The sequence below is a fragment of the Xyrauchen texanus genome, chromosome 12 (genome assembly GCF_025860055.1).
Source record: "Xyrauchen texanus isolate HMW12.3.18 chromosome 12, RBS_HiC_50CHRs, whole genome shotgun sequence".
Classification (NCBI taxonomy): domain Eukaryota; kingdom Metazoa; phylum Chordata; class Actinopteri; order Cypriniformes; family Catostomidae; genus Xyrauchen; species Xyrauchen texanus.
This window is the reverse complement of record NC_068287.1, coordinates 10,394,116-10,421,217: the sequence shown is the minus strand read 5'-3', so window position 1 is coordinate 10,421,217 and position 27,102 is coordinate 10,394,116. Positions and strand designations below refer to the sequence as shown.

The window sequence follows — 27,102 nt, the reverse complement described above, 5'->3', positions numbered from 1 at the left end:
CGACCAAAAGTTAAGTTTCAGGCTGCAGATGATGTTTGGACCACTCAACATGTTTGGCAGACATGGGACAATGATTATCAGTACATAGATTCAGAATTTTATAATGCAACATTTTATTTTAACATGGTTGGCATTGATTGGACGATGCTGGACATTACTTTGAATCTGAATAATTTATTCAGCTTTATAGAAAATCAGCTGTAATGTCTGTAACATCTCAAAAGCATGAATAACCAAGACTCCTGGAAACATAATAAACATTTGATGAAAAAAATGTCACTTTCTATAGCTTGTGTTATTTAAAATTTCAAAACATAGTCTCACTGTCCACACATGTGGACAATTTTTAGAAAAATTATTTGCTCTAGATATTTCGTTGTTTTTTTGCTTGTTTTTTAGGTGCTACCAATTACAAATCCAAAATGGAAACTGAAAATGTACACAGCAGTCATGCGGGGGTCTCAGGAGTTTAAATGAGATGTTACCACATAAAGCACAGTGTTTACCTGACAAAATATTTTTGTTCAAAGCAACTATAACAACAATGAAAAGCATAGCAAAAAAACTAACCAAAAAAACTTACGGTTGGACGAGAGGGGTTGAAAAGTGAAAGAACTTGATGATGTCATGTCAACTGAATAATAAAGTCGCTTTGAGTAGGAGCAAGTTTTTATTTTTTTGATACAAAAATCTTAAGATCATTTTTTTTCCCCAATGGAATACTATGCATGATAAATTGTTCACAATAAATCGTGGAACATGTTTTAAAAATTACATAGGGTAAATTTGGGTTAAAAGGCTTGACGAGCAGAGTTTTCTGCCCTGTGTTAACATATTTCCTATTTAAACAGACCGTTGATAAATTGAAGGGCTCATCTGTGTTTTAAATAGCCAACAGGGATTAGTTACATCACAGCCATGAAACATGATTTGCTATTTGCTTGTCGCTTGCAGGTGGTATTGGGAGAGGGACATTCTCATTTTAGAGAACATTTGATTGGACAAAAATGTGTGTAGTGCAAGACGAGTCATCAATCGATCCCGACAAAGCTTCAATTTTTAAGAGAGTCTATTTAACTTTATACCATATCCGTGAGTGCATTTGATTTGTCTTTTCTTAATTAGTTTTCCCAGAAAAGAAGTGCTGTACAATTTTGTCAACTTTTAGGATTACACCAACATGTAGATCACTTGAAGGCTAAAAAACATGGACCAAAATACAAAAAACTCCATGTTTTTTAGCTGAGTGTGGTGTAAAATTAAAAATCACTTGCGATATGGCTTCTTCTGTTGTGCCAAACCTCTGGAAGTCATTTATAATTCTGGATTAAGTCAGCACAGATAGCGAGATCAACTGCTGGCCCAGAGGAGGCAACATAATTTCCTCCCAAAGCCATTAGACTTTAATATGGCAACACCGCTCTACTTCTACTTGTCAATTTATTGCTTTTTATATTACCGCAATGGCAATAAGACTAACTCTCTTGCCTCCTCTCTCATACATATCTTTCCCACCATTCCTCTCCATCTCATGCTTATTTCCTTCCAAACATCATGATTCCTTTTAGAGTGCAGGTTGAGTTCTATGTGAATGAAAACACTTTCAAGGAGCGTCTCAAGCTGTTCTTCATCAAAAACCAAAGATCCAGTGAGTTCTTTTATATCCCAGGCTCAGGAGTGGCTCTAATAGAGTGCAACAGTGAATGCCAGTGAATTTATGTATTTGGCCGGTGTTTCAGAACTAATTTTCCCATTCATTTTCTCTATCGAGATTTTAAAAAAATTCTAGAAATAAACTGTTCTAAGCAATGAACCAAACCAGCCAAGATGAATCCCAATGTAACAGTAGAAGGACGGGCAAGGAGGAGGCGGGAACCGGGTGAACAGTCAACATAAAGTTTAATCAGAAACTCAACATTAAACAAACATAAACATAAGTACACACATGCAACGCATCCTTGTGCATCTCTCTCTCTCCTTTCTCTGGAGTGTATAGCTGTTTTAAGGAGTCTCTTCTATCACTGTAATGAGAAACAGCTTTTAGAAATCATGTCAACCAGCTTGACGAGCCACACCACTCCCTCTCTCCCGCAAACAGACACAAGACCACGCCCCCATCACCACATACCCCCACCGCCCAACTCAGGCTGGGGCAACATCCGGCCCGCATAAAATTTGGACACTGCATTCACTTTTCAATAGTCTGTACAGAACAGGACCGTCCCATTGCTCTTAGGTACCAGAACCACCGGGCTGGCCCAATTGCTATGTGACTCTTCTATTACGCCCATACAGCAGCTTGAATGGGGAAAACCCTATGGAGGCTTGTGGGACCTCTTGAACTGCAAATAACAGTTTATCCCAATTTCTAGCATCCTCCTGTTCATTAGTCTGCATGAGCTTTAGAGCTCTTTGCATGCAACCAAGAGTAGTTATGCTGCCGCTGGCAAAGTGGGACGTTCAAGCGGAAACTGGTTCTGTTTCAGCTTCAACGGGACCACCGGCTATATTAACAACCAATAACACAACAAAGCTGCACACAAACCAGACAGCATAACTTACAAAATATTGTCTGAAGAGTATTTGAAAATTAAATGCATTTCTATGCCCAGCCTTATTTTTTTTTAAATAAGATCCTCCATCAAGAGATGGGGCTGAAGGAAGCTAACTTCACACCGTGTCCTATCCAGATGCCAAACGACATGCAATAAAAGTTATAATTTCTGTTAATTTCTATGAGTTTTTGTCCTAAGCAGCTGCAATGGGACATTCTGTCAATTGTTTGGTTTCTACGTTTGGCATTGCGGCGAGTAACTCTGTCCGCTGTGAACTGGAACAGAATGATTCCAAAATAATTTTGATAATATTTTATTGAAGCCAGCATCTTATTTTCCAGTGAAAACTACTTGATTTTGGCTGAGATTGTACACCTACCAAGTGTATTTGTAGTCACATGCATGCACGCATGAGCATACACACACACACACACACACACACACACACACACATCTGTTCAGAATAGAGGTGACAGACTCCTTCCAACCTTTCTCTCCAGTTCTTCCACTTTACTTTCGGTTAGCGAAACCTCCAAAGAACTGTGGTACCTCCTGTACTCTCTTTCTGACTGTAGCGTTTGGGTGTGTATGTGTAGCTACCTTCAGCTTCCTCCATCTCTCTGTTTGATTGAGGATACGGTTCAAACAAATAAGGCTGGATATAGAAATGCATCTATTTTTTGGTTTGTGTGCATCTATGTTGTGTTTTCTGTTGTTAATATTGCTGGTGGTCCTGTTGAAGTGAAACAACACTAGTTTTCACTTGAACACAACACCTCAAGAGTGGAAGCGTAACTGTTGCTCTAATGCAAAGAAACTGTAAAGCACGTGCAGACTCAAGAACGCGCACAGGAGATAAACGGTCGGTCAAGAGTTTTGCTTAATAATTCATTAGATTTAATTTCGTTTCTCACCAAACCTTATCGTATTCCTTCAGAACAAGACACATACAATATTTATTAGACTTCTGAATTATACTTTTGTGTTCTTTTGAAGCTTGAGAGATCACTGCACACAAAATGTTTTCACAATTTCTCCCTTTGTGTTAAGACAAAGAAAGTAATATGGGGTTATAACAACACAGGGGTGAGTAAACAAATATATATATATATATATATATATATATTATATATATATAAATTTATACATATTAGGTCTCTGTTGAAAGGTTTATATGTTACCATTAAACATACATTACTGTATGGAGAAAATGAATGGGATTTTTATTTCTGGAGCCCAACTGTTGTGCTCTATTGTGGCTATTCTTGTCCTGTGAGGTGGTAGTTTGTTTTTGCTTTCATGTGGAGTGCTGTGAGCCTAAAGTGGCTTTGTGGAGCTGGTGCTAGTAATTGGTTTTGTATTTGTTTCTGGTCTGGTTGGATGTGCTATCCTCGAGCTGTGTTGTCCTGTCCATGAGTACTCGGCTTCATGTGTCTGTAGTTTGTGAAGCTCTTTTGAATGCTGATGTGTGAAATGTTACCACTCTCGTCTGCAGGTTTGAGAGTTCGACTGTTCAACTTCTTCCTGAAGGTTCTCAGCTGCCTGCTCTACATTGTACGAGTTCTCCTAGATGACCCGCGAGAGGAGAGATTCTGGTGAGACAAATGGAAATGGAGAAAAATGAAGAAGAAATTATTAAGGAGTGACATTCATGTCACCAGAAATCACAAACTCTCATTGAAAATTAATTACTTCATGTCGTATTGGTGCTGCACTCTTTAAAATGTGTCCAGAAACTAGACGTCACAGCAACTCTAGGTTTTGGAATGGCACTAGAGAATATTGAGAGAGCATGAATTATTAGAATAAGAAGTGAGAAAGAGAGAGATGGGTATAGAAAGAATGAGAGCTAGTCAGGTCAGAGTCTGTTGCATTTGTGCATGTAAATAAAAAAGTAAAAGCTTATTTTGATGACAACCAGAAGGCAGAAGTGCTTGAGCAGAATAGTGAGTTCACACTTGAGGGAGAAGCAAGTGAATGACAGGAAACGACATTTAAAAAAAAATGTGTCAGTTCAGAAAACATTCATATGGTGTTGAAGAGAGAGTATGGGTGGATGGATGAGAATGCAAGATACTTGAGGAACAATCTGAAGAAGATTGAAGTGCCCTTGTTTATTCCATGCATGAAAGGCAAGCATTTACAACTCCTTCTGTAAGCTTGTGTGCTTTTTTCCCATGCAGTCCTGGCTGCCTCAGACAGAATGCCTCTACTCACAACAGAAGCCATTTTGACTGGTAAGTATCCAGACACTTGACTTATGAGAAATGGAGGAGATGGTGGTCTGGCCAAGGGCCAGTTGGAGGAATAGACAGACAAATGCCTGTTTTATTATGGGAAACCAGAACTAAATCAATACTTATTCTCTTTCCAAGTGAGAAAAATGGACTTGCAGAGGTATGCAAGTGCCGACGCAATTGCATGGCCAACACCAATGTGCATTTGCGCATTGTTATCAAGCATTTTTGCATTACTTTGATAACAATCTCAGTACTGAAGGGATGATAGAGTTACCTTCAAATGTCTGTCATTAGACCCTGATATAGATGCCCTTCTTTGTGATCAGCCTTACAGGTTCAATATAGTTAGTGGTAAGTTTAGAGTTAGGGCTTTGTTGTCCTGTCACACACAAAGTTGAGCACTTTTTACATTTACATTTATATATTTGGCAGACGCTTTTTATCCAAAGCGACTTACAGTACACTTATTACAGGGACAATCCCCCCGGAGCAACCTGGAGTTAAGTGCCTTGCTTAAGGACACAATGGTGGTGGCTGTGGGGATCGAACCAGCGACCTTCTGATTAACAGTTATGTGCTTTATCCCACCACGCCAACACCACTCCTTTTTCATCAATGAGCCCACTAAACTGGATGTCTTATTATTAAGGTGGCTAGTTATAAACATGTTTACAGTTTAAATGACATGTTCAGCAAGATTCTCTTTAAAATGTTGCTCCACCATGACAGTAGATGGCTTGAATAAGAAAGCTGACCATAGAAGAGGACGTGAGTGCCCACCCTACACAGGGAAGACAAAGGCAGAAACAATAGGTGGGGGAAGAAGGAAGACAGAAGATAAAAGCAATAACAACAATAATAATAAGGGTCGCAAATTGTATATTTTGATAGAATATACAGTATAAGAGTTAGAGTGCAATAAGTTGGAATGTATTGTGTGCAGAAATAAAAAGGGGAGATATTTAGTAGTAGTAGTTAATATTAATAATAATAGTAATAAAATGTACATCTTTAGAGAGAGAGAAAAAAAATTAAGGGGGAAAAAACAAGATGATGAGAAACAACAACAAAAAGATGCAAATTTTAACATGTATAGAAGAAGCATTAATATTAAAGTTGCGATATTTTTTAACGGCTTGTAATGCAACTTCAAAAATGAACCCTTCCCGGACTTCCTAGGTTGCCTATTAAAGCCCGTTGACAGATTTTCATGCAAAGTGAGCGGGTCGCTTTTGCCGGGAAAATCCAAAGGATGTGACATTTATGCGGGACAGTAGTAGCTTCTCTTCCACTATTCAACAGCGACCACAAACTGCAACACTAGGTAACATTATCATAGAGATAGAATCCAGCAAACATCCGCCTCCTACACAAACTCTGAGTCATATCATTACTGAATTGTGTCAACATATTTATAATGTACAGTCTACTTTATAAACAGCTACTGTCATCATCCACCAAATTTAGCTAACAGCTATTGACAAAGCTGGCTAGCTAGCTAACCCCGACATAGACTATTGTATAAATGCAGTCAATGTATCATGCAAAGAAAAGTGAGTAATTTGAGAAATATCACTTAAGAGGCATAAAGATGGGAGCACACTGATTTTGTATTTTTTGATAGCTTATGGTAATGTCTTTTCAGAATTGATCAACAGATGGCATGACCAGAGTGCATGAAGGTGTGTAGTTGGTGCATCTGTCTGAAGTTGCTAGTCCCATTTTAAACATTTTATGTTGTGTAATATGTGTTCTGTGCAAGATTTTATACTGGATTTGTTGTATATACTGGATTAGTTGTATGTTTGCATTTGTACTTATGTTGAATGTATTTCTGCAGACTATTTTCCAGAATTCATTATCTGTGAAGATGTTAAGGTCTTTCTCCCATTGTTTTGCTGGTATTGCATTTGTAGAGTCTATTGATGATATTAAAATGTATAACTTTGCGAGTAACTTTCCTGAATTATAATTTTTTTAATGTTTTATATAAGTGGTGGTTGTTCTATTGCTCTGTCTGCAATTTAATAGCATTTTTAATTTGAAAATTATAGAAGTATTGCTCTTTGCTAAATCATATTTCTGTGCTAGTTCTGCAGATGTAATGAAGTTGTTATCAGTAAAGAGATGGTGCAAGTTTGTGATACCTTTTTCTTTCCATCTGGGATTAGTAATTGATGGTTTGTTGATGATAAAATATAGGTGAGTTGATGTGTGGTGTGAGAGCATGAGCTGTTAATGTATTAATGTACCACCAAACAAAATGTTGTTTGATTGCTAAAGGTAAAGAAGGAAGGTCAGATATGGGGATTTCTTTATATTCTGCCTGTTCTAACTGTAGCCATGGGTTATGGAAATGTTCACATTTAATCCATTTGCAAAGATATTGTAAATGAGATGCTAAATAGTAGTGCTTAAAATTTTATGCTGAAAAACCACCTTGATCCTTGTTCTTTTGAAGTGTTTGTAGGCTTATTTGTTTATTATTTTTTTCCAGTAAAATGTGCTTATTATACTATTTAATGAGCTAAACCATTTCTTAGTTGGCTGTACTGCAGTCATGGTAAATAAATAGCTTATTCTGGGTAGTATACACATTTTAACTGCTGTGATACAGCCTATACTGGAAAGTGGTGTGTTCATCCAGCAAATCATCCTCTATTGATTTTAATAGTGGAATAAAGTTGAGATTAAATAGGTCGGAAAGACTGGGGGATATGTGTATTCCTAAGTATGTCATATCCTTTATGGTAAATGGTGTCCTGTATTGTCCTGCGGTTTCAAATTCAGTGGTTAGATTATCAATTTGGTCCAGTTTTTGAAATAGTCTAGTTATTACTGTAAGTGAGGTCTTGGGGTTTTGTAAAAAGAGTAATATGTCAGCATATAAAGATATTTTATGGTTGGTGCTGTATGATGAAATTCCAGAGATATTATAATTTTGTCTTATTGCAGTGGCTAGCGGTTCTATAAATACTGCAAAGAGTAATGGGGATAGTGGACATCCTTGTCTGGTCCCTCGCTGTAGTTGGAATGATGATGATATGATGCCATTTGTGATTACTGATGCCATTGGTGTATTGAATAAAGTTCTGATTCAGTGAATAACAGACTCCCCGAAACCACATTTTTCAAGGGTTGTAAAAAGGAATTGCCAGTTAACTTTATTTATTTTCAGATCTTTGTTGATAAGAGATAATGGGCGATATCTGGTGCATAATGTTGGGTCTTTGTTAGATTTAAGCAGTATAGAAATTAGTGATGTATTCATATGACATCAAATAGAGGAGGTGCTTTTCATTTCTTTTTCAAGAATAATGGTGATATGGTGGATAACCATCTAAACCTGGAGGTGTATTATTTGATATTGAATAAAGTGCCTTTCTGTATTCATTCTCTGAAATTTATATTAGTGATTTCTATTTGGGCTGCATTTAAATTGGGTAGAACTACATTACTGTGTTTTTTTATTTTTTATTATTAATGTATAATTTTTATAGAATATGTGAAAGGTGTCATTTATATCTTGTGAAGTATAGAGTATCTTTCCCTATGAGTTCTTAATTGTAGTTATAAGTGTTTATTTCTCTTTTGTGTTTAAGTAGGTTGACAAGGTATTTTCCTGATTTGTCGTTGTGTTCAAAGTGTGTGTATCTTAAACTTTGTTTTGGGAATTCTATATTTGTATGAATAACTCCTTCATATTCATCCTTTGTTTTATTCAGGTCCTTTAGTATCTGTTTTTTGGGATTATGTGCATAGGTATTGTGTAAAGTTTGTATTTTGTTTTCCAACTCCTCCTATTCTTTTTTTCTTGTGTTTGTATGTTGAATATGATATTATCTTTCCTCTTAAAACGACTTTTGCTGTTTCCCAAAGTGTTAGAGCAGAAATATCTGGTGTGTTGTATATTTCCATGAAGGATGCCCTTTTTTTAAGTGCTCATCAAACTTTTGGTCTTGAAGTAAGGATGTATTCTTTCTCCATCTATGTGTGCTTTTAGTCGTATTCCTGTTATTATTAGCGAGGGTGATTGGTGCATGGTCAGAGATGAGGATGGGGTTGATTGATGTATATAAGATGTCTGACATTATGGAATTACTGTTGAAAAGTAGGTGTGTTCTCTTGAGGTAGGATTTGTAAGTCTCCAGTTATCACCAAGGCCAAACTAACCCTTCAAGGCCTTAGAACTTGAGCTAATCTGCCTAGACATGACTAAAATGTTGAATTTTAGAAAGACACTCATTGATGTTTTTGCAACATTTAGTATTTTCACGTGTGTCATATCAAGCTGGCATTAGGATCGAGGAGTCAACAACTTAAAAGTCGCTCAGTTAAGATTACCTTAAGATCTATGCATAATATCTCATTTTATTTGGGCTCGTTTTAATCGGGAGCATCTACTTTTCAGATTTTGTTTGTTTCATGAAAAAAAGAAACATAAGCAACATCTATTTATAACATACGTAACTCTGTGTGCTTGCAAATACAAATAAACACATTTTAGTCTGTGAATGAATCAATAAGCTAGTTGTATTCTTTTCATTAACATTAACAACTGTCGCTCATGGATTTTTCTGAAATTTGCAAGCCTACTTGCTATGCACTAATTGTCCGGTTCACTAACTTAGTGTTTTTACTAGGAGTGTGATAAAAAGTCATTTTGTGGGGATATGAGTATGCGAGACAGCGGGCTTAGAGTACTGGTAATCCTGTTTGTTATCACAGTAATGTTATGGTGGAAATAATATTTAGACTGGTTGCATAACATAGGCACTTAAAAACACTACTACCATCTGTATGACTGATGTTTATATCTGATTGTGTGTAAGCATGTGTCTTTTGGTGTGCAGTGTGTTTAATCAGCTGATCAGTTTCATACAGTATACATTACTGCAGGACCTTTAGAATGACAAAAAAAAGGATATTCTGTAAAATACGGTAATTGTATTGCCACTAGTGGCATCTAATGGAACTGCAAAAATATTCGGACTCATTCGTAAAAACCCAAGCAGAACGAATTTCTATGTTAATCGGAAACATTTTCACAAAATTTTTTATAACACATTCTCTCCACTTTAATTATGTTTTGTCTCATAGAAAAGTAGAATTTATTAATTGACTTCAGGTACCAATGCATGAGGAATGATAAGATAAGAACATGTTTAACAATGAGGTTCAGTTTTTGCTCTTTATTAAACATCAGAAATTCTGGGGGCACCCTGCTGTGTCTGACACGATGCCACTGTGCTCATTACTTTTATGCAGAAGACACCGCAGAGCTTTGATTTTTTCATTCGTAACATTTTTTTTTTTTGTTCAAATCTGTTTATTACTCTGGCAACAATTCTGTAGCATCATAAATGGATTGGAATCGGGAATTGGTGTGGCTATTTGACGTGTGAAAAAGACATGTTCAATTACTGAACATTTTCTTGATCTGAGCATCTCTAATTTGTAATTTTCCTTTCATTCTTTCTTTCATTTCATCATAAAAATGGCTTCCTGTCATCAGGTCCCTCATTATTTGGGTGAACAGACCTCTGCCACTCTGGGCGCTTCAGGTCAGAACAAATAATCCCTTTCTGCCATTCACTGACACAGAGGAACAAACACACATGCTGTAATATTTTCCATTGTTGTGTTGCCCTCAGTTTGCTCATTTAATCTCAAACATTGTGCAAAACACTGCCTTAGGCTCCTGCTGTTTTATCTTACACAACTCTGCTTCTCTCTCTCATTTCTGTCTCTCTGTCTCTCTATTTTCCACTCTCTTCAGGTGCTTGTTGCATTCATTGGTTTTTCAGAGACCATGTTGCTGGTGTACCTCAGCTACAAGGTGAGAAAAAACAGCCTATAGGCTCATTTCTATACTAAAGTACTCAATAAGACCTAATAATTACTGTACCAATCATGTACTTGAATGCCAGTATAACCAGGGGCGCAGCAACTATTATAACTTGGGGAGTATCCAAATTTGTCCCAAACTGGCACAAAATGTCCACTGTTATTTGGCTAGTATTTGAGAAGGTCAGACAGAAGAGATGAGACAAAAGGTCAGATAAAGAGTAGAATCACTGCTGGAAAAGACCTGCATCATTGGCGTCCTGCTTATATGTTGTTTTTTTAGATGCTACAGTAGTGTCCAGCATGAGATGCAATCTTTTAAGCTAGCTTAACCAGCAATGCTTTCATGGTCCACCAGCTTTACCCAAAAGGCCACGCTACTGTAGTCGACCAGCCTCTCCAGCTAAATTTTGCTGGTGAACTGCGTGGCTGTGCTGGCACACCAGCTAGACCAGCCTGAACCAACATGGAAATTAATTATTTGTCTAAAATGGTCAGACAAATCCAACTAAAACCAACATTTGATGATAGATCGTTTTACATGCTTTCTAACTGGTCATTTATGTAATTAGCTGGTCCTATAAGTTTAGATGGTTGCACTGCCCTTTTGTTTTTGTAAAAATATCTAAACATTCTTAAAACATGATCAAATTTAGTTAAGAAGCAATTGATATAAGTTATCTTGTCTTGTTTTTAGAGAAAGCATATGCCTATAGCAAGAAAATCTATTTGCCAATTTTCTTACCCCATTGGCAAATAGTTTTTCCTTTTTTAAGCATAAATACCACAAAATTTTGTTAGATATCACTGAAGAAAAAAAAACATTCGCACATGCGCTTCATAAGTAATTGTTTCTTATTTAAAGGATGTTTAGATATTTTCTACCAGAAAATAGGACAAAAATACTTGAAAAATGTTTTTTGCAGTGTTATTGAGACTTATGTCTCTGCAGAACAAAGTAGGCTTCTCCCAATCAGTGGGAGTTTTCAAACCATTATGATTTCCTACTTTCATTGGATAGTTTAGAAACACCCATCCTGGTATGGACGCACCCACTGATAACTACATTGTGTTTCCCTACATTGATTGGATAGTTTAGAAATGCCCATACTGATTTAAAAGCACCCACAGATTGGAAAACACCCTTAATTGTTCAGCAGAGACCAATACTTGGTGTGATCAACTGTACTACCATTTGGTGGACTTCAGTTTGACAAGCTGGACAACCTTAGGGACTGTTAACATCAAGTTTGTCCTTGGTCTAAAAAACCTAAGTGCAGCAGCAACTGTAGAACTAAATGTAGGATTCTCAAGATGCTTTTTGAAAAGATTAAGTTCTTTTAAACCTTGCATGGCGACTAAAAATGCAGCGCTCCTGTGCAAGAATGCTGAAAAAACAGCAAGACGTTGGGTGAAGGCTCCTATCTAGTGCACGTTTATATAGGAAAACAACTGAAAAACAAACTCAAAAACGTGTTCAGTGTGACCTGTTTTTTTTTCAGATAGGATAGAGGGCGAGTAAGAGAGAGATTGAGAGAGGAAGAGTTTGCCCGGTAGCAATCAATCGTTTTCGATTGAGCTGTTTTTAAGAGACTTAAGTGAGTAGAGGAAGTGCGAGGCATGTCTGTCCTCGGAGACTCTTACAGTGGTGAGATCCCTCAGAGTCTACTACATCTCCTTTGATCCTTACTATGATGACTACAACCTGCATCAACACATCTCTCTCACTCTTCGTTATGCATTGATTTCCTTCTAAACCAACAAGGCCTCTTCGCCCACACAGGGCCCAAATGGTTCAGACACAAACATACATCCTGCTTGTAAAATGTGCCAGACATTTAACGCATTAATTGAGCCACAGGCTCAACTGCAAACAATTAATGAAGCATGTTTCCAAGGTGAGCGAAGAGAGAAATACCCTCCTGTATTTCAATGGTTCAAACCCAGTCAAAGCAGTTGCTTATCCTTTAAGAGACAATAGTGTTCATTTAACCTGACACGAGTATCCTTGTTTCAAGGGCAACGTTTGGGAGCAAGTGTTGCGCATTCCGTTTATTCTGGAGATGATCAGCGCCGTTCCTTTCGTGATCACTGTGAGTACAACGTGTGAATGGAATTTTCAGAGCATAAAAGATTATCCTCACTTCTTCATGAATATGTATTGTCACTACCACACAAAACATTTGAATCACAATAAAAGTTTTAAGCTTTTGAAAGAAATTGATTTTTTTGTTCACAAAGTGTGCCTTAAATTGACCTGCTTCTCAGATGTTTCTCCTGTAAAAAAGGATCCCAGTAATATTAAGTGTCTCTTCTAGATGTTCAGAAGTACAGAAATATCAATTTTAGCATCTCAAAAATGTCTCAAATTGTGCTCTGATTTGCCAAGATATCAAAGTCTGTGATCAAAAGTCATAGATTTCAAATTCCCATCAAATTATTCCAAGACCAAATTATCGAAAGCTACCCACATTACATTTTTTGCACTATGCTCTTACTGTATGTCAACAATTATTTACATTTTAGATTTATTTCTTCTAGAGTATAATCTAAGACCAAGTAAGAAACTTCAATATAACTGAGAACTGAGAACTGAGAAAAGTAACTTCTCAGCAATAAAATATTCCATGCAGTATGCAATATTCCATAAAATATGTTCTTCTGTCCCATCTTAATGACAACTATAAGTAAGCCATTCATATTTGCCAGCAGCCATAGCACCCTGCAGCTCTTGCCTAGTTGCTCTCTATGGCTAAGCAGGGTTGAGCTGGGCTAGTACCTGAATGGGATACCTCCTGGGGAAGCAAAGGTTGCTGCTGGAAGAGGTATTAGGGAGGCCAGCAGGGGGTGCATGTTCTGTGTGGGTCTTAATGCCCCTGTATAGTCATGGGGTCACTATACTTTAAAAAGACACTGTCTTTTAGATGAGATGTTAAACTGAGGTTCTGACTCCCTGTGGTCATTAAAATTCCCAGGACACTTCTTGTAAAGTATAGGGATATAAGTGTAGGGATGGTGCCCTGGCCAAATTCCCCCCATTGGCCCTTATCTATCATGGCCTCCTAATAATCCCCATCCATTAATTGGCACTATAACTCTACTCTCTACTCTCTCCTCTCCACCAATAGCTGGTGTGTGGTGAGCGTACTGGCGCACTATGGCTGCTGTTGCATCATCCAGGTGGATGCTGTACTGGTTGTGGTTGAGGAGATTCCCCTATTCTATGTAAAGCACTTTGAGTGCCTAGAAAAGTGCTATATAAATGTAAGGAATTATTATTATTATTATTATTATATGTCAGTTATCTCGAAAATGGTAAACACTGTTTGATTTGAGCGACCCGCCCCAACAATGTTCCTCACCAATGATGTAAATTCTTAAAAATAGACCTATAAAGACAATGAAAATAGTCAATTCAAATAAGCAAGACAAACAAAATGAAAGACAAAAAGAAACACCAAAAAATATCAACCAAATAAGCAAAAGAATATACAAAAAAATGTCACAGCTAGAAGACGGACAACAAAAGTCTTACATAAAAACACCAAAACTTACTTGATCGTTAAAGAACGTTTAAACATGTCACAGTCCACAACATTATGTTGAACATAAGTTATCATTGAGCCCCAACGGTGGTAAGGTTTGAAGACTATAAATAAATAAAAACTCCCATCTCTGTAAAATCAGTTCAAGGTTGCCTTCTCTAAGTGGCATCTTATCACTATCAATACTACAGAAACGTAATGAGGAGACATTGTGATTAAATTCAATAAAAATAGCTGCTACCAGATAATTTAGACCTCTTCATCTGATCGAGCTCTTGTGTTCACTCATTTGTTGTTTTAATTGTCGTGGTGTTTTACTCCCATACCAAGGCCACAAGGGCAGTGAATCAAATAAATAACATGGGTAGCGGAACAAGTGATCACAGAGTTAATTGGATATCTTTTTCCAGTTCGAAGATGACAAAAATAGAACAATTTGAAGTACTATTGCATTTGGCACAATTGCCACAACGGTAATTACCATTTGGAATTGGACTAAGTAATGTCTAATCTTAGACGTTACTTTTTTTTTTTGCTGTGTAATGTTTTCACAGTTTTTTTTTTTTAGCAATTCAATACCTTGTTAAACACCAATTTTCAATTTCTTTCAAAACACAAATCTCTTTGAACTGAAGGAAATTGAGGATTTTGTTCTTTTCAATCAGGTGATTTTGCCCTCCCTCAGAAACTTGTTCATTCCGGTTTTTCTGAACTGCTGGCTGGCCAAACATGCTCTTGAGAACATGATTGTAAGAAATGAACCCTATCTTTTTCTATTTTCATGCGCTGCACCTGTCCTTTCTTATCAAACTATTGTGTCAGAGTGTATCCACTTTCAGCAAAAACTCTTATTTTCCCCTCCATATCCATCTCATTTCCTCTTCTTGCCTCATTTTCCTGAATGTATCTGCTGAAAGCTTTCTGGTTATCAAATTTGCCAGATCTCTTGCTGATTGTTTTTGTTTCCATCATTTGTAAGAGCACAATGGCTCTATATTATTTAAATGTCTCACAATCTTCCCTTTTTGCCTTCTTTTGTCCCCATGTTTCTCCTCCATGTTTTGTTCAGAATGATCTGCACAGAGCGATCCAACGCACACACTCGGCCATGTTCAACCAGGTGCTCATCCTCATCAGCACTCTACTTTGCCTCATCTTCACCTGGTGAGAAAAAAAATACTTTTTGTCTTAACAAGAGAAAAAGTGGAAAGTGGATTATTGGGAAGACACACAGGCTGAATTTGAACCTGCATTACCCTTATAAGCACAAAGGATCAAGAATACCGGCCAGGCCAGTAAACTGGAATAAACATACAGTAACATTTTAAGTGGACAGGGTAAAAAAATTAAATGCTAAAGAAATATAGAATATAGCTTCTTTAAATTGTACATTTTAATATGTACACACTACAATAATTTTGTATTTTTTTATTTTCATTTTCTGGTAAAATATCATCTTTAACATGATTGAATGAGAAGAAACATTTTAATAAAACCTGTTTTCAAAGAAAATATATTGAATTAAGTTTATTTTTCTTATTTCGTTGGCATTATTTTTTCTTGTTTTAAGCATAAAACTCACTAAATGTTGTTAGATATGTGCTTAAAACAAGAAAAACCAATGTAATAAGACAAATAAACTTAATTCAAGTTACACAGATGAGCCAAAATATTATGACCACTCACAGGTAAAACGAATTACTGTGATCATCTCCTAACAAGGCCACATGTCAATTCTTGGTAGATTAGATGGTAAGTGAACAATCAGTTCTTGTAGTCAACGTGTTGAATGCAGGACAAATGGGCAAAAGTAAAGAACTGAGCAACTTTGATAAGGGCCAAACTGTTATGGCCAGAGGACTGGGTCAGAGCATCCCTGAAATGGCAAGGCATGTGGCGTGCTCCCGGTCAACAATGGTATCTACCGACAGTGGTCTGAGGAGGGACAAACCACAAACCGGCGACAGGGTGTTGGGCGCCCAAGGCTCATTGATGTGTGAGGGCAACGAAGTCTATCTCATCTGGTCCGAACCGACAGAAGGTCTACTGTGGCACAAGTCACAGAAAATTGTAATGATCATTACGGGAGGAATTTGTCACAACACACAGTGCATCACACCCTGCAGCATAGCCGCAGACCGGTCAGAGTGCCCATGATGACCCCTGTCCATCGTCGAACGCGCCTACAATAGGCATGTGAGTATTGGAACTGGACCATGGAGCACTGGAAGTAGGTGATGAAGAGTTCAAGGTGTTACCCTCTAAAATCCACAGATCTCAATCTGATTGAGCATCTGTGAGATGTGCTGGACCAACAAGTACAATCTATGGTGGCTCCACCTCGCAACTTACAGGACTTGAAGGCTCTGCTAACGTCTTGGTGCCAGATACCAGAGGACACTTTCAGAGGTCCTGTAGAGTCGATACCTTGGCTGGTATGCACTGTTTAGGACCAACAGCAAATTAGGCAGGTGGTCATAATGTTTTGGCTCAGCAGTGTATATTCTTTGAAGTCTTAGTAGCTCATGCAATTGAAAAGGAAAAGTGCATTTATCTTGCTTTAATCTACTGAGACCTGAACGTGACTGCTGTGTGCATTTTCAATTTCCCTTTTTGATTAATTTAACTAGGTTAACTAGTAGCACCTAATATACATGCACAAAAAAAAAGATTCTAGAGCAAAAAGTTGTGAAATGTTAAATAATACCAACAATAGAAAGTCTGTTTTTCATCAGATTGTTTATCATGTTTTTGTGAATTGAGTGTTGGTTATTCATATTTTTTAGATGCTACAGACATTACATTAGAAATTAACATAATTCATTCTGATTCAAAGTAATGGCCAGTATCGTCCAATCACTGCCAACCATGTTAAAATGAAATTATACATTGTAAATTCTGAATCTATGTATTGATTATCATTGTCCCATGTCTGCCAAACATGTTGAGTGGTTCAAACATCATCTGCAGCCTGAAACTGAAGTTTTGATTAAATGCACTTAGATGCATAGCGAGCTATTGGATGCTCCCTTGCTCCCTATTTAGTGAATGACTTAACCTCCAGTGTGCTGCATGTATGCACTGGTCTCAGAACAGTTTGAAATGCACCTTATTTTCATCCTAATGCCATGTAAATCCTCTGAAAGCAACATGATTCTCAATGTGATCATAAACAGTAAATATAGGATTTCTAATAAAAACCTTGTGCTATTGTACACATTAGTGCACACATTTTAAAAATGGCATATCGGATAAAATAGAGACTAGAGAATTTGTTTACTCTTAACAGGTTTCAATGTAAAAACTAAATTAGGCTTCTTACCAGGTGTAGTTTTGTTGGCATTTTTCCCAAAGACAAACTTCGATGTGATTGGCGCCATGATGTTTTGTCACATGACACGAAATTTGTACCCTTAATGACAGCCCAAAGTCTTCTGAACTGAGAACAGGCCGTTTAAATGAATTTAATCAATTTGTTGCATATAGCGAAGCCAAAATACAAGGTCCATGCATGTGGATGCAGGGTTGCACGAGGTTAAGGATGTTTCGTTATTTTTACTGGAAAACCAGATTAAAATACTAATTAAGAACATGATTCGGGATTTGCAGTGCAGCAAATAGGAACTGACGTGACAGTATGGTTGTCTGTCTATCAGGAAAGAAGATAAGGATGTCTTTAAAGTGCTTATTAATTAAAGAGCAGTTTTAGTGCATGTGTATTCTTTTGTTTAGTGATGTAAATAGCAGGGAGGTGCTGAATGTGCAGGGTAATTGGCGTGAGTAAAACAGAAGGGAGAAAAATATATGACCTTTTCACCACTGACAGCTTGCTTGTTGACTCAACCAGCCCTTTAACACTGAGCAAAGACATGCACTAAGCGCACACACTCTCTCACACACCAGCAAAACTGAAAGATAACCCACACACAGGCACACAAACAGGGTTCACATCCTATTGTGTTGCACGTGGCTCACCATACAGTTATAGCGTTCAGGCTTGTGCTTATCACAGCAGACTTTGTACTGTTCAATGATTGTATAAACCCACTGGCTTGCCATACACCTGTTAATCCCTTTTAAGCTGTCCACCTGAAAAGCATTGAATCTCTGTTAAGAGGGCGTTCACACAAACTGCCATTTGCAATGACAAAGTGAATGGAAGCCATTAGTTCCCTGTTAAAATAGCTTCTTAAACTTTAGAGGGATATTGAGCACTTGTCAGGCATTCAGGCAGGGAGACTAGCTTCTTTACCACCAAGGTGCTTTTTAGCACCTTGTCAAATTATAATGACATCCTGTTTTACCTGCATTGCATGCCATATTGGATCAGATTTTCAAAAGCAATGACCAGTTGTGCAGCCCACCAATAAAGTTGGAGAATTCAGCAGTAGGAACACCAACAATACAGCAACCGGGCGCCGTCCAGCTATTAAATCATGTATGTGTGAATGGGGCATTTGAACTGTTCTTAAACCTTCTTTTTTTGTTGCAGTATTTGTGGTATTCAGCACCTGGAGCGAGCAGGGAACAACCTTACTCTGTTTGATTCTCTGTACTTCTGTGTGGTCACCTTCTCTACGGTGGGCTTTGGTGATGTCACACCTCAGATCTGGCCATCTCAGCTGCTTGTGGTTATCATGATCTGTGTGGCTCTTATAGTTCTGCCAATACAGGTAAATCAAACACATATACTGACCAACTCTTTCTCATCCACTTCTTTGTCATCTTCATACTGTACTGTATTTTATCAGTACATACGTGATATTATGTGCATACTGTAGGGTTCAAATTTCTACCCAAAATCTACATTTTCTTTGTTTTTTCCCATAAAGAATTTTTGCATTGAGATGGTTTGTAACAATCACCACCAAATCACCCCAAAAGGGTCATTTACACTAAAATGAGTTTTAAAATGAATAGCACATATAACATATTGTCTCTATTTGTGGTTGATCTCACCTGCATTATCCACAATGGTCTTTCACATAATTCAAATTATTTGACCAAAGCTTTCTACTTTTATTTTCATCTGTCAGATATTTTATGCAAATATCATGTGGTTATGATGACAAAAGCACTGAGCCGAACTTTTGTGTTTGAAGCTCCTTTGAGATACAGCACAGCTGGTGCTTTTCGCAGTCAGATACACAAATGCACTGTTGCATTTGTGTATGTTTTCTAACATACACTTTTGATGAACTTGTTCATGCATTCAGTTCAACATATACATTCTCTTACTAACACACACAAGCCTTCATATACCTTAAAAACTGTAATCTAGTCAGCAACACTAAAACCCAGATTGTAGCCTAGTCACAACAAAATTAATTGCGGGATTGTACAGTTGGGGAGTAGAATGATCTTAAAACTGATGCACCTAGTCTGTGATTAGTCGCTTCCACAACACCACTTACAGTATATCTACCCACACAACTGAACAAACAATTTACATCACCACCAATATCTACACACAAAATCCACTACACCACCATAATCTACACACATTAACCAAAATTATCCACAACACCACTAATATCTAATCACACAATCCATAACACTACCAATTTTTACCCACACAACAGTACTAACTATGAGTCTTGAATGCACATGGGCAACAAGTTTCAATCTTATAGTGTGCGCTATTATACACACAAACTCACCCTAACAAGTCTCTCACATATTAACGCTGCTCAAGCCTCCTGTGGGGCTGAGGAGAGAATGAGATGAGAGAGGGGGCTGTCTTTCATGTGTGATGTGAGGGCTTCCCTGCCAGCTTCCTCTTTGGGAGGCTGGTGTGTCTCTGCCACACACAAAATGGCATTGGGTCCAGTGAGACCCTCCTACTCTTTTCATCCACAAAAAACAGCTGACATTTACTACTGCACCCCAGCTGTGAATGTGCAGGAGTGTTACTGGCAAGACAGTGTTTGTGTGTGTGTTTCGTGCCTAACAGGGGAAATCTCCAGTATAGCTTTTGGACCACAGAGAGCAATCCCACAACACAAACTGAAAGCAGCCGGTGTATCCCATCCCTCCCTGTGCACACATTGCAATGAGTTTTTTATTCGTAGCTCTTCTATTGCAATTAAACAGTGCCAAATCTCTATTCCCAAATACCCTTTGCCTGAAAGCCACTGAATAGCAGACAATACCCATGGCTCTCAACAAAACGCCTCAAATCTTAGCTAAGAATCCCTTTATATACTCATCAGTGTGACTGAAGCTCTACTGTGAGACATTTACACCTGCTATTAAAGAATGAGCTATTTTATATATATTATTAAAACACAGCCCAGCATACTGCCAACATCTGATCAAACAATCCACAACATCATCAATATCTACACACAATCCCCAACACCACCAATATCTACACACAATCCAATCAGTCAGTCACACATTTATTTATATGGCATGTTTAAAAACAATTATTGCTGACCAAAGTTTGACCAAATTGTTGACCACAAATAGCTACATACACAATCCATAACACCGGCAATATCCAGCATACAATCCACAACAGCACCAATATCGACCCACATAATCCACAACAACACCAATATCCATCACACAATTCACATCACCTCCAATATCTACCCACACAATTCATAACACCACTAGTATCTACTCTCACAATCCACAACACCACCAGTATCTACTCTCACAATCCACAACACCACCAGTATCTACTCTCATGATCCACAACAACACCAGTATCTACTCTCACAATCCACAACACCACCAGTATCTGCTCTCACAATCCACAACACCACCAGTATCTACATATATGATCCAAATCTCCACCAATATCTCCACAAAATCCACAACACCACCAATATCTAAATACATAATTGGCAGCACCACTAATATCTACACTTGATCCACAACACCACCAATAGCCACATTCACAATCCAAAACACCATCAATATCCAGCACACGATCCACAACACCACCAATATCTACCCACAGAATCCAAAACACCACCCATATCTACTTTCACAATCACAACACCAACAATATCTACTCTCACAATCTGCAACACCACCGATATCTAGATACATCATCTACAACACCAACAATGTCTAAATATACAATCCTCAACACCACAATATCTACCCACACAATACACAACACCATAAAACATACACACAATCTTCAACATTTCCAATATCTACATACACAATCTAAGACACCTCCAATATCTGCTCACACAATCACAATGCCACCAGTTTCAACTCACACAATCACAACACCAACAATATCTACTCTCACAATCCACAACACCACCAATATCTAAATAGATAATTGGCAGCACCACCAATATCTACACTTCCTACACAACACCACCAATAGCCACATACGCAATCCAAAACACCATCAATATCCAGCACACAATACACAACACCACCAATATCAACCCACAGAATCCACAACACCACCAATATCTACTCTCACAATGCACAACACCACCAATATCTAAAAATCATCCACAACAACACCAATATCTACTCCAAAACAACGGACAACACCACCAATATCTACAAACAATCCACAACATTTACTGCTGAAGATCCAAAATGCTATCAATATGTTTACACATAATCCACAAACTCAGCACCACCATTGTAACCTCCGTTCTCTGATGGAGTGAACGAGACGTTGTGTTGAGTGAAGTGACATTAGGGGACTTCTTTGAAGGCCTCGGTTACCTCTGAACTTGAGAAAAGGCCAATGAGAAATTGGCAGACAGAATTTGCTTGTCCCTCCCCAGGACATACAGGTATAAAAGGAGGGAATCATGTGTCTGTCCATTCAGGTTTTGCACCGAGGAGCCGAGTATAAGGTTCAGCCAAAGCAGTGGCTCGGTTCAGCATCGTGGCCAGGGGGACAACAGGGGTCCCTATTCAATCACGCCATGCGCTGAACCGTGTACATGCGCTGCTGATGCAGGTGCGGGCAGGCAGTTGCGTGCCAAAGCGACAGGCTGCATCAGACTGCACAACAAACCTTCCCCAACACCCCATAAAATCATCATAAACTTTTTAAGTTCCCGGCACCCCAAAGGGGGAAACAAAGCGACGTGCCAAGCATGGGAGCAGGCCACGCCTTTGTTCTCTATATTTTTATTGTATAGATTTAAAGCAGCTGGGGCCATATTAACGCTATCACACGCATCGGGAAGGTGTTCTTTTCCAACTCCTATTCTTTCAGGGGGAAAAGACCCCTTGGAGACCACCACCTGCCCTGGCTGGGGGGAGGTAAAGAGTGGCAAAATACATCACATGGGTTTTCAGACCACATGTGGGAATGGCGCGGTGGTAGATCCTACCTGCTGCGAGGGAGGAGTTGCTACAAACACAGGAGATGTGGGTCCACCCGTAGGGAGACTGTACCATGGAAAATACACACAGGGGGATTAATCCACAAGGGCCCATCCTGTGGAGCACCTATTCCAGTACAGAGGAATTTTAGTACCCATAGTGGGTCTGGTTAGGGAATTCCTCAGCTGAATTTGTGGACCAGAGGGATATGGAGGAAGAACATCCAGGGTGCTTGAATCCAGTGTACTCCCCTGGGGGAAAGAGTGCACGATATCACCTCAATGGAGGGGAAAGGTGCTATGTGCAAGCGGAACACCTGGTCAGAATTCCGGAGCTCTACGTTCTCGGACCTCAGGGAACATGACGAGACCGACTCAACCCTGAGATTGTAAAATCTTGTAAAGGTATTGGGTGTTGCCCAGCCCGCTGCTCTGCATATGTCTGCTAGGGAGGTACTATTGGCCAGTGCCAACGAGGATGCCACACTTCTTGTCGAGTGTGCTCAAACCTGCAAGGGGTTCAGTGGGCCAGTAGGGGGCCACCAGAGTGACTTGTTCCTCATCCTCCCTGATCTTGCACAGCACCCATGCAAGTAGGCTCATACTTGCACAGCCCCCGGGGTCAGCTGTGTGTCAGCGCGTCTGTCCAGAGGGGAGCCTCCACTAGGGAGTACCATAGCGGAACCACTCCACTCAAATCAGCTGGACCACCTGGGGCTGGAGCATCCACATTCTGCTGAATGTACCTTGTTGCGACAGTGCGTCTGCTGCCATGTTGAGGTTGCTCGGGATGTGAGTGGCGCAGGGCAAGGATCACAGCCAACAACTGTAGGCAGTTGATGTGCCAAACCAGCCGGGGCCCCGTCCAGGAGCAGGATGTGTGCCTGTTGCACACGACGCCCAACCCTGTTTGGAAGCATCTGTGGTTACCAGAACGTGTCGGGACACCTGCTGTATGGGGACTCCTGTCTGCAGAAAACATAGGTCTGTCCAGGGGTTGAAAACGCTCGTTGGTGAGGCATGGTGTCATTGAGACTGAGTCTAACTCCATGCCGAGAAAAGATATGCTCTGAACCGGGGTGAGCTTGCTCTTTTCCCAGTTGACCTGAAGCCTTAGACGGCTGAGGGGCCTGAGCACCTGGTCCCTGTGGGTGCATAGTGACTCTCGAGAGTGGGCTAGGATGAGCCAGTCGCCAAAGTAATTGAGTATGCAAATGCCCACTTCCCTTAGCGGGGCAATGGATGCCTTTGCGATGTTCGTGAATATGTGAGGGGACAGGAACATGCCGAAGGGGAGGACATTGTACTGATATGCCTGGCAGTCGAACGCGAACCGTAAGAAGGGTCGGTGTCGAGGCAGGATAGAGATGTGGAAGTTCATGTTTACCGCTGAAAACCAATCTTGATGCAAGTTGAAATGGGTCTTTGCATGAACATTTTGAACGCCGTCGAGGGTAGTGAGAGCGGATGAGCGAGGAGGTCGTTTGCGGGCAGTGAAAGGTGCCCTCCATAACCTCGTCAGCTCATCATGCACCTCCGGGAACAAAGGAACCGGGGGGGGGTGGCTGTGAGCGGTGCCCGGACCCAACGAAACCAATTGTCTAGCTGTGAAGACTGTGGGGAGGAGGGAGGGTTCCAGTCCAGCCCCATGCTGACAGTGGCCCGGGCAAGCATGTCAGCCATCTGGGCTTCAGACTCAGACTAGGCGTACGGACCCGAAGGTGGCAGTCCAATCGAGTCTTCTGCGTCAGACACCGGGGCGGCTGGAGCGGAGTTCCTCTTTAAGGAGGACAGCCACGACCACAACGTTGCCATGGTAAGGTTCTCGCAGTGAGAACACGAACCATCTACAAATGCTACCTCGGTGTGATTGCTGCCCAGACACACGAGGCAGCGCCTGTGACCATCAGGAGTGGAGAGAAATTGACCACATCCAGGAATTACACAGGGGCGGAAGGGCATCTTTATAAAGACGAGTCCTGAAAAGGACGTTCAACGCCAGCTGTGTATTGCTCTTTTAGAGAAAATAAACTCTTTTAGGAAAATACTCTTAATACTCCTTTAGTAGCACTGTCGAAGCACCCAGGGGCAAAGCTGCACTGCCGTGCAGAGAAAGAAAAAGCCGCTGATATGCACCGTAGATCCAACAGCATAAGCTCTGCAGAGGCTAGTGGAACAGTAAGTGATCTCAGCTCGCTGATCGCACAACCGCTCGGCTCCGAAGAAGAAATCTGAATGGACAGACGCATGATTCCCTCCATTTATATCCGGATGTCGGGGAGAGGGACATGCCAATTATTCATTGGCCTTTTCTCAAGTTCAGAGGTAACCAAGGCCTTCAAAGAAGTCCCATAGTGTCGCTTCACTCGATACAAATTCGAAGTGAGCGACAGACGGGGAACAGTATGTACTGTACATAAGCAATCCACAACAACACAATATCTACCACACAATCTACAACACCATCAAAATCTACCAATATGATCCACAATACCACCAATATATACCCAAAATCAACAGCACCACTATCTACACATAAAATCCACACCACCAATATCAACACAAGCAAAACAACAATAGCAATCTATACACAATTTACAACACCAATATTTTCACACACAGCACTAATATCTATAAACCCAATATGCTAGGCAAATGTACATCATCGAATATCCAAGTTAGCTCTAACCACAGAACACATTTATTTGAATTAGTGTGTGCTCAAAAATAGCTTACATGCAGACCCAAATTTTATAAAGCTCTTTTTGAAAACCTTGAAGAAGACCCATACATAGCCTTACTCACTGCAATTTCTCTTAGTTTGAGCAGTTGGTTTTCTTGTGGATGGAGCGACAGAAGTCTGGAGGGAACTACAGCCGTTACCGTGCCCAGACTGAGAAGCACGTGGTGTTGTGTGTCAGCTGCTTGAAGATAGACCTACTCATGGACTTCCTCAATGAGTTCTTTGCACACCCCAGACTGCAGGTTAGTGAGTGTGTGCACATTCATGCATGCATATGTACACTAGCAAACATGCACATATAAATGTGTGCACATTCATGCTAATTTGAGATCAGACAGCCTGCTATTCACTGTGTAATCCTTTTCAGGAATGCTAGAAGCTGAGGTTCTTGTACTGGGATTAACAGAACATCAATTTAAATGACTAAATCTAACTAAGTGTGAATGCTCATCTGGGGTTTCAGTAGGGGTGGGTGAATAATGTGAACTCTTTCTAAATTGTAATAATCAGAATTTTGATAAGATTTTTAAATAATCTAAAATTAAATGTTAATAATTCTGCTTATTAAAAAGCATATGCATAATAAAACATTACAGAAAAGAGAAAGAAGCTATTCTAAAAAGCTGAAAAAAACCCAAACCGTGTTTGGGTTTTTTCAGCTAATGACCCTGCATCAGTGTGGAGAGGCCTGAAATACTTTACCAACTACAAGACACCATCCCCCAACACTGTAGGGAATCAACAACTGGCTAACGATCTAAATGTGTTTTACTATAGATTTGAAAAGCCCAATCACACAACCCACACCCGCTCTGACCTTCACAGCACACAAACATTTACACCTCCTGCCTCTTCCCCTCTCCTGCTACTCAACATGCACTTAAGATCTGTGAAGATGATGTGTGGCGGGTTTTCTAGAAACAGAAGACAAGAAGGGCCTAGATAGTGTTTCACCCACTTGTCTAAAGTCCTGTGCTGACCAGTTGGCCTTCATCTTCACACAGATTTTCAACAGATCACTGGAGCAGTGTGAAGTTCCCTGCTGCTTCAAATGCTCCTCAATCATCCCTGTCCTAAATAAACCCAAGATAAAAGGACTTAATGACTACAGACCGTCGCTCTGACGTCTGTAGTCATGAAGTCATTTGAGAGACTGGTGTTTGCCCACCTGAAGGGCATCACTGAATCCTTTCTAGATCCACTTCATTTTGCTTATAGAGCAAACAGGTCTGTGGATGATGCTGTCAATATGGGACTGCATTACATACTTCAACATCTATTTTTCAACAAAATTAACCCAGCTCTCTGTTCCCGGCTCTGTCTGTCAGTGGATCACCAGCTTTCTGACAAACAGGCAGCAGCTATTGAGAATGGGGAAATTCACCACCAGCACATGTACAATCAGCACTGGTGCACCCAGGAATGTGTGCTCTCCCCACTACTCTTCTCCCTCTACACAAATGACTGCATCGCCAAGGACCCCTCTGTTAAGCTCCTGAAGTTCCTAGATGACACTACAGTCATCTGCCTCATCTAAGATGACGATGAGTCTGCAAACAGAAGGGAGTTTGAACAGCTGGCCATCTGGTGCAATCAAACAGTGGAGATGAGAGTTAACTTTAGTAGGAACATCCCAACATTAACCCCACTCACCATTTTGAACAGCACTGTGGCAGCAATGGAGTCATTCAGGTTCCTGGGCACTAACAACTCACATGACTTGAAGTGGGAGACCCATGTAGACTACATTTTGAAAAAGACCCAGCAGAGTACTTCCTTTGCCAGTTGAGGAAGTTCAACCTGCCGCAGGCGCTGCTGATACAGTTCTACTCAGCAGTCACTGAGTCTGTC

The 27,102-nt window shown here is 39.8% G+C and overlaps 1 protein-coding gene across 1 annotated transcript in view; it reads left to right on the top strand.

The window, feature by feature from the left end:
• LOC127653150 (potassium channel subfamily T member 2-like) overlaps nucleotides 1–27,102 on the top strand; it is a 146,752-nt gene that overhangs the window by 55,885 nt on the left and 63,765 nt on the right. The window contains exons 2-12 of the mRNA XM_052139702.1: nucleotides 1,569–1,648; nucleotides 4,051–4,150; nucleotides 6,593–6,598; nucleotides 7,668–7,697; nucleotides 10,311–10,359; nucleotides 10,575–10,634; nucleotides 12,661–12,735; nucleotides 14,853–14,936; nucleotides 15,257–15,351; nucleotides 18,680–18,860; nucleotides 25,329–25,493. Of these exons, the coding sequence (XP_051995662.1) occupies nucleotides 1,569–1,648; nucleotides 4,051–4,150; nucleotides 6,593–6,598; nucleotides 7,668–7,697; nucleotides 10,311–10,359; nucleotides 10,575–10,634; nucleotides 12,661–12,735; nucleotides 14,853–14,936; nucleotides 15,257–15,351; nucleotides 18,680–18,860; nucleotides 25,329–25,493 (925 nt within the window). The remainder of the gene's footprint in view (nucleotides 1–1,568; nucleotides 1,649–4,050; nucleotides 4,151–6,592; nucleotides 6,599–7,667; nucleotides 7,698–10,310; nucleotides 10,360–10,574; nucleotides 10,635–12,660; nucleotides 12,736–14,852; nucleotides 14,937–15,256; nucleotides 15,352–18,679; nucleotides 18,861–25,328; nucleotides 25,494–27,102) is intronic.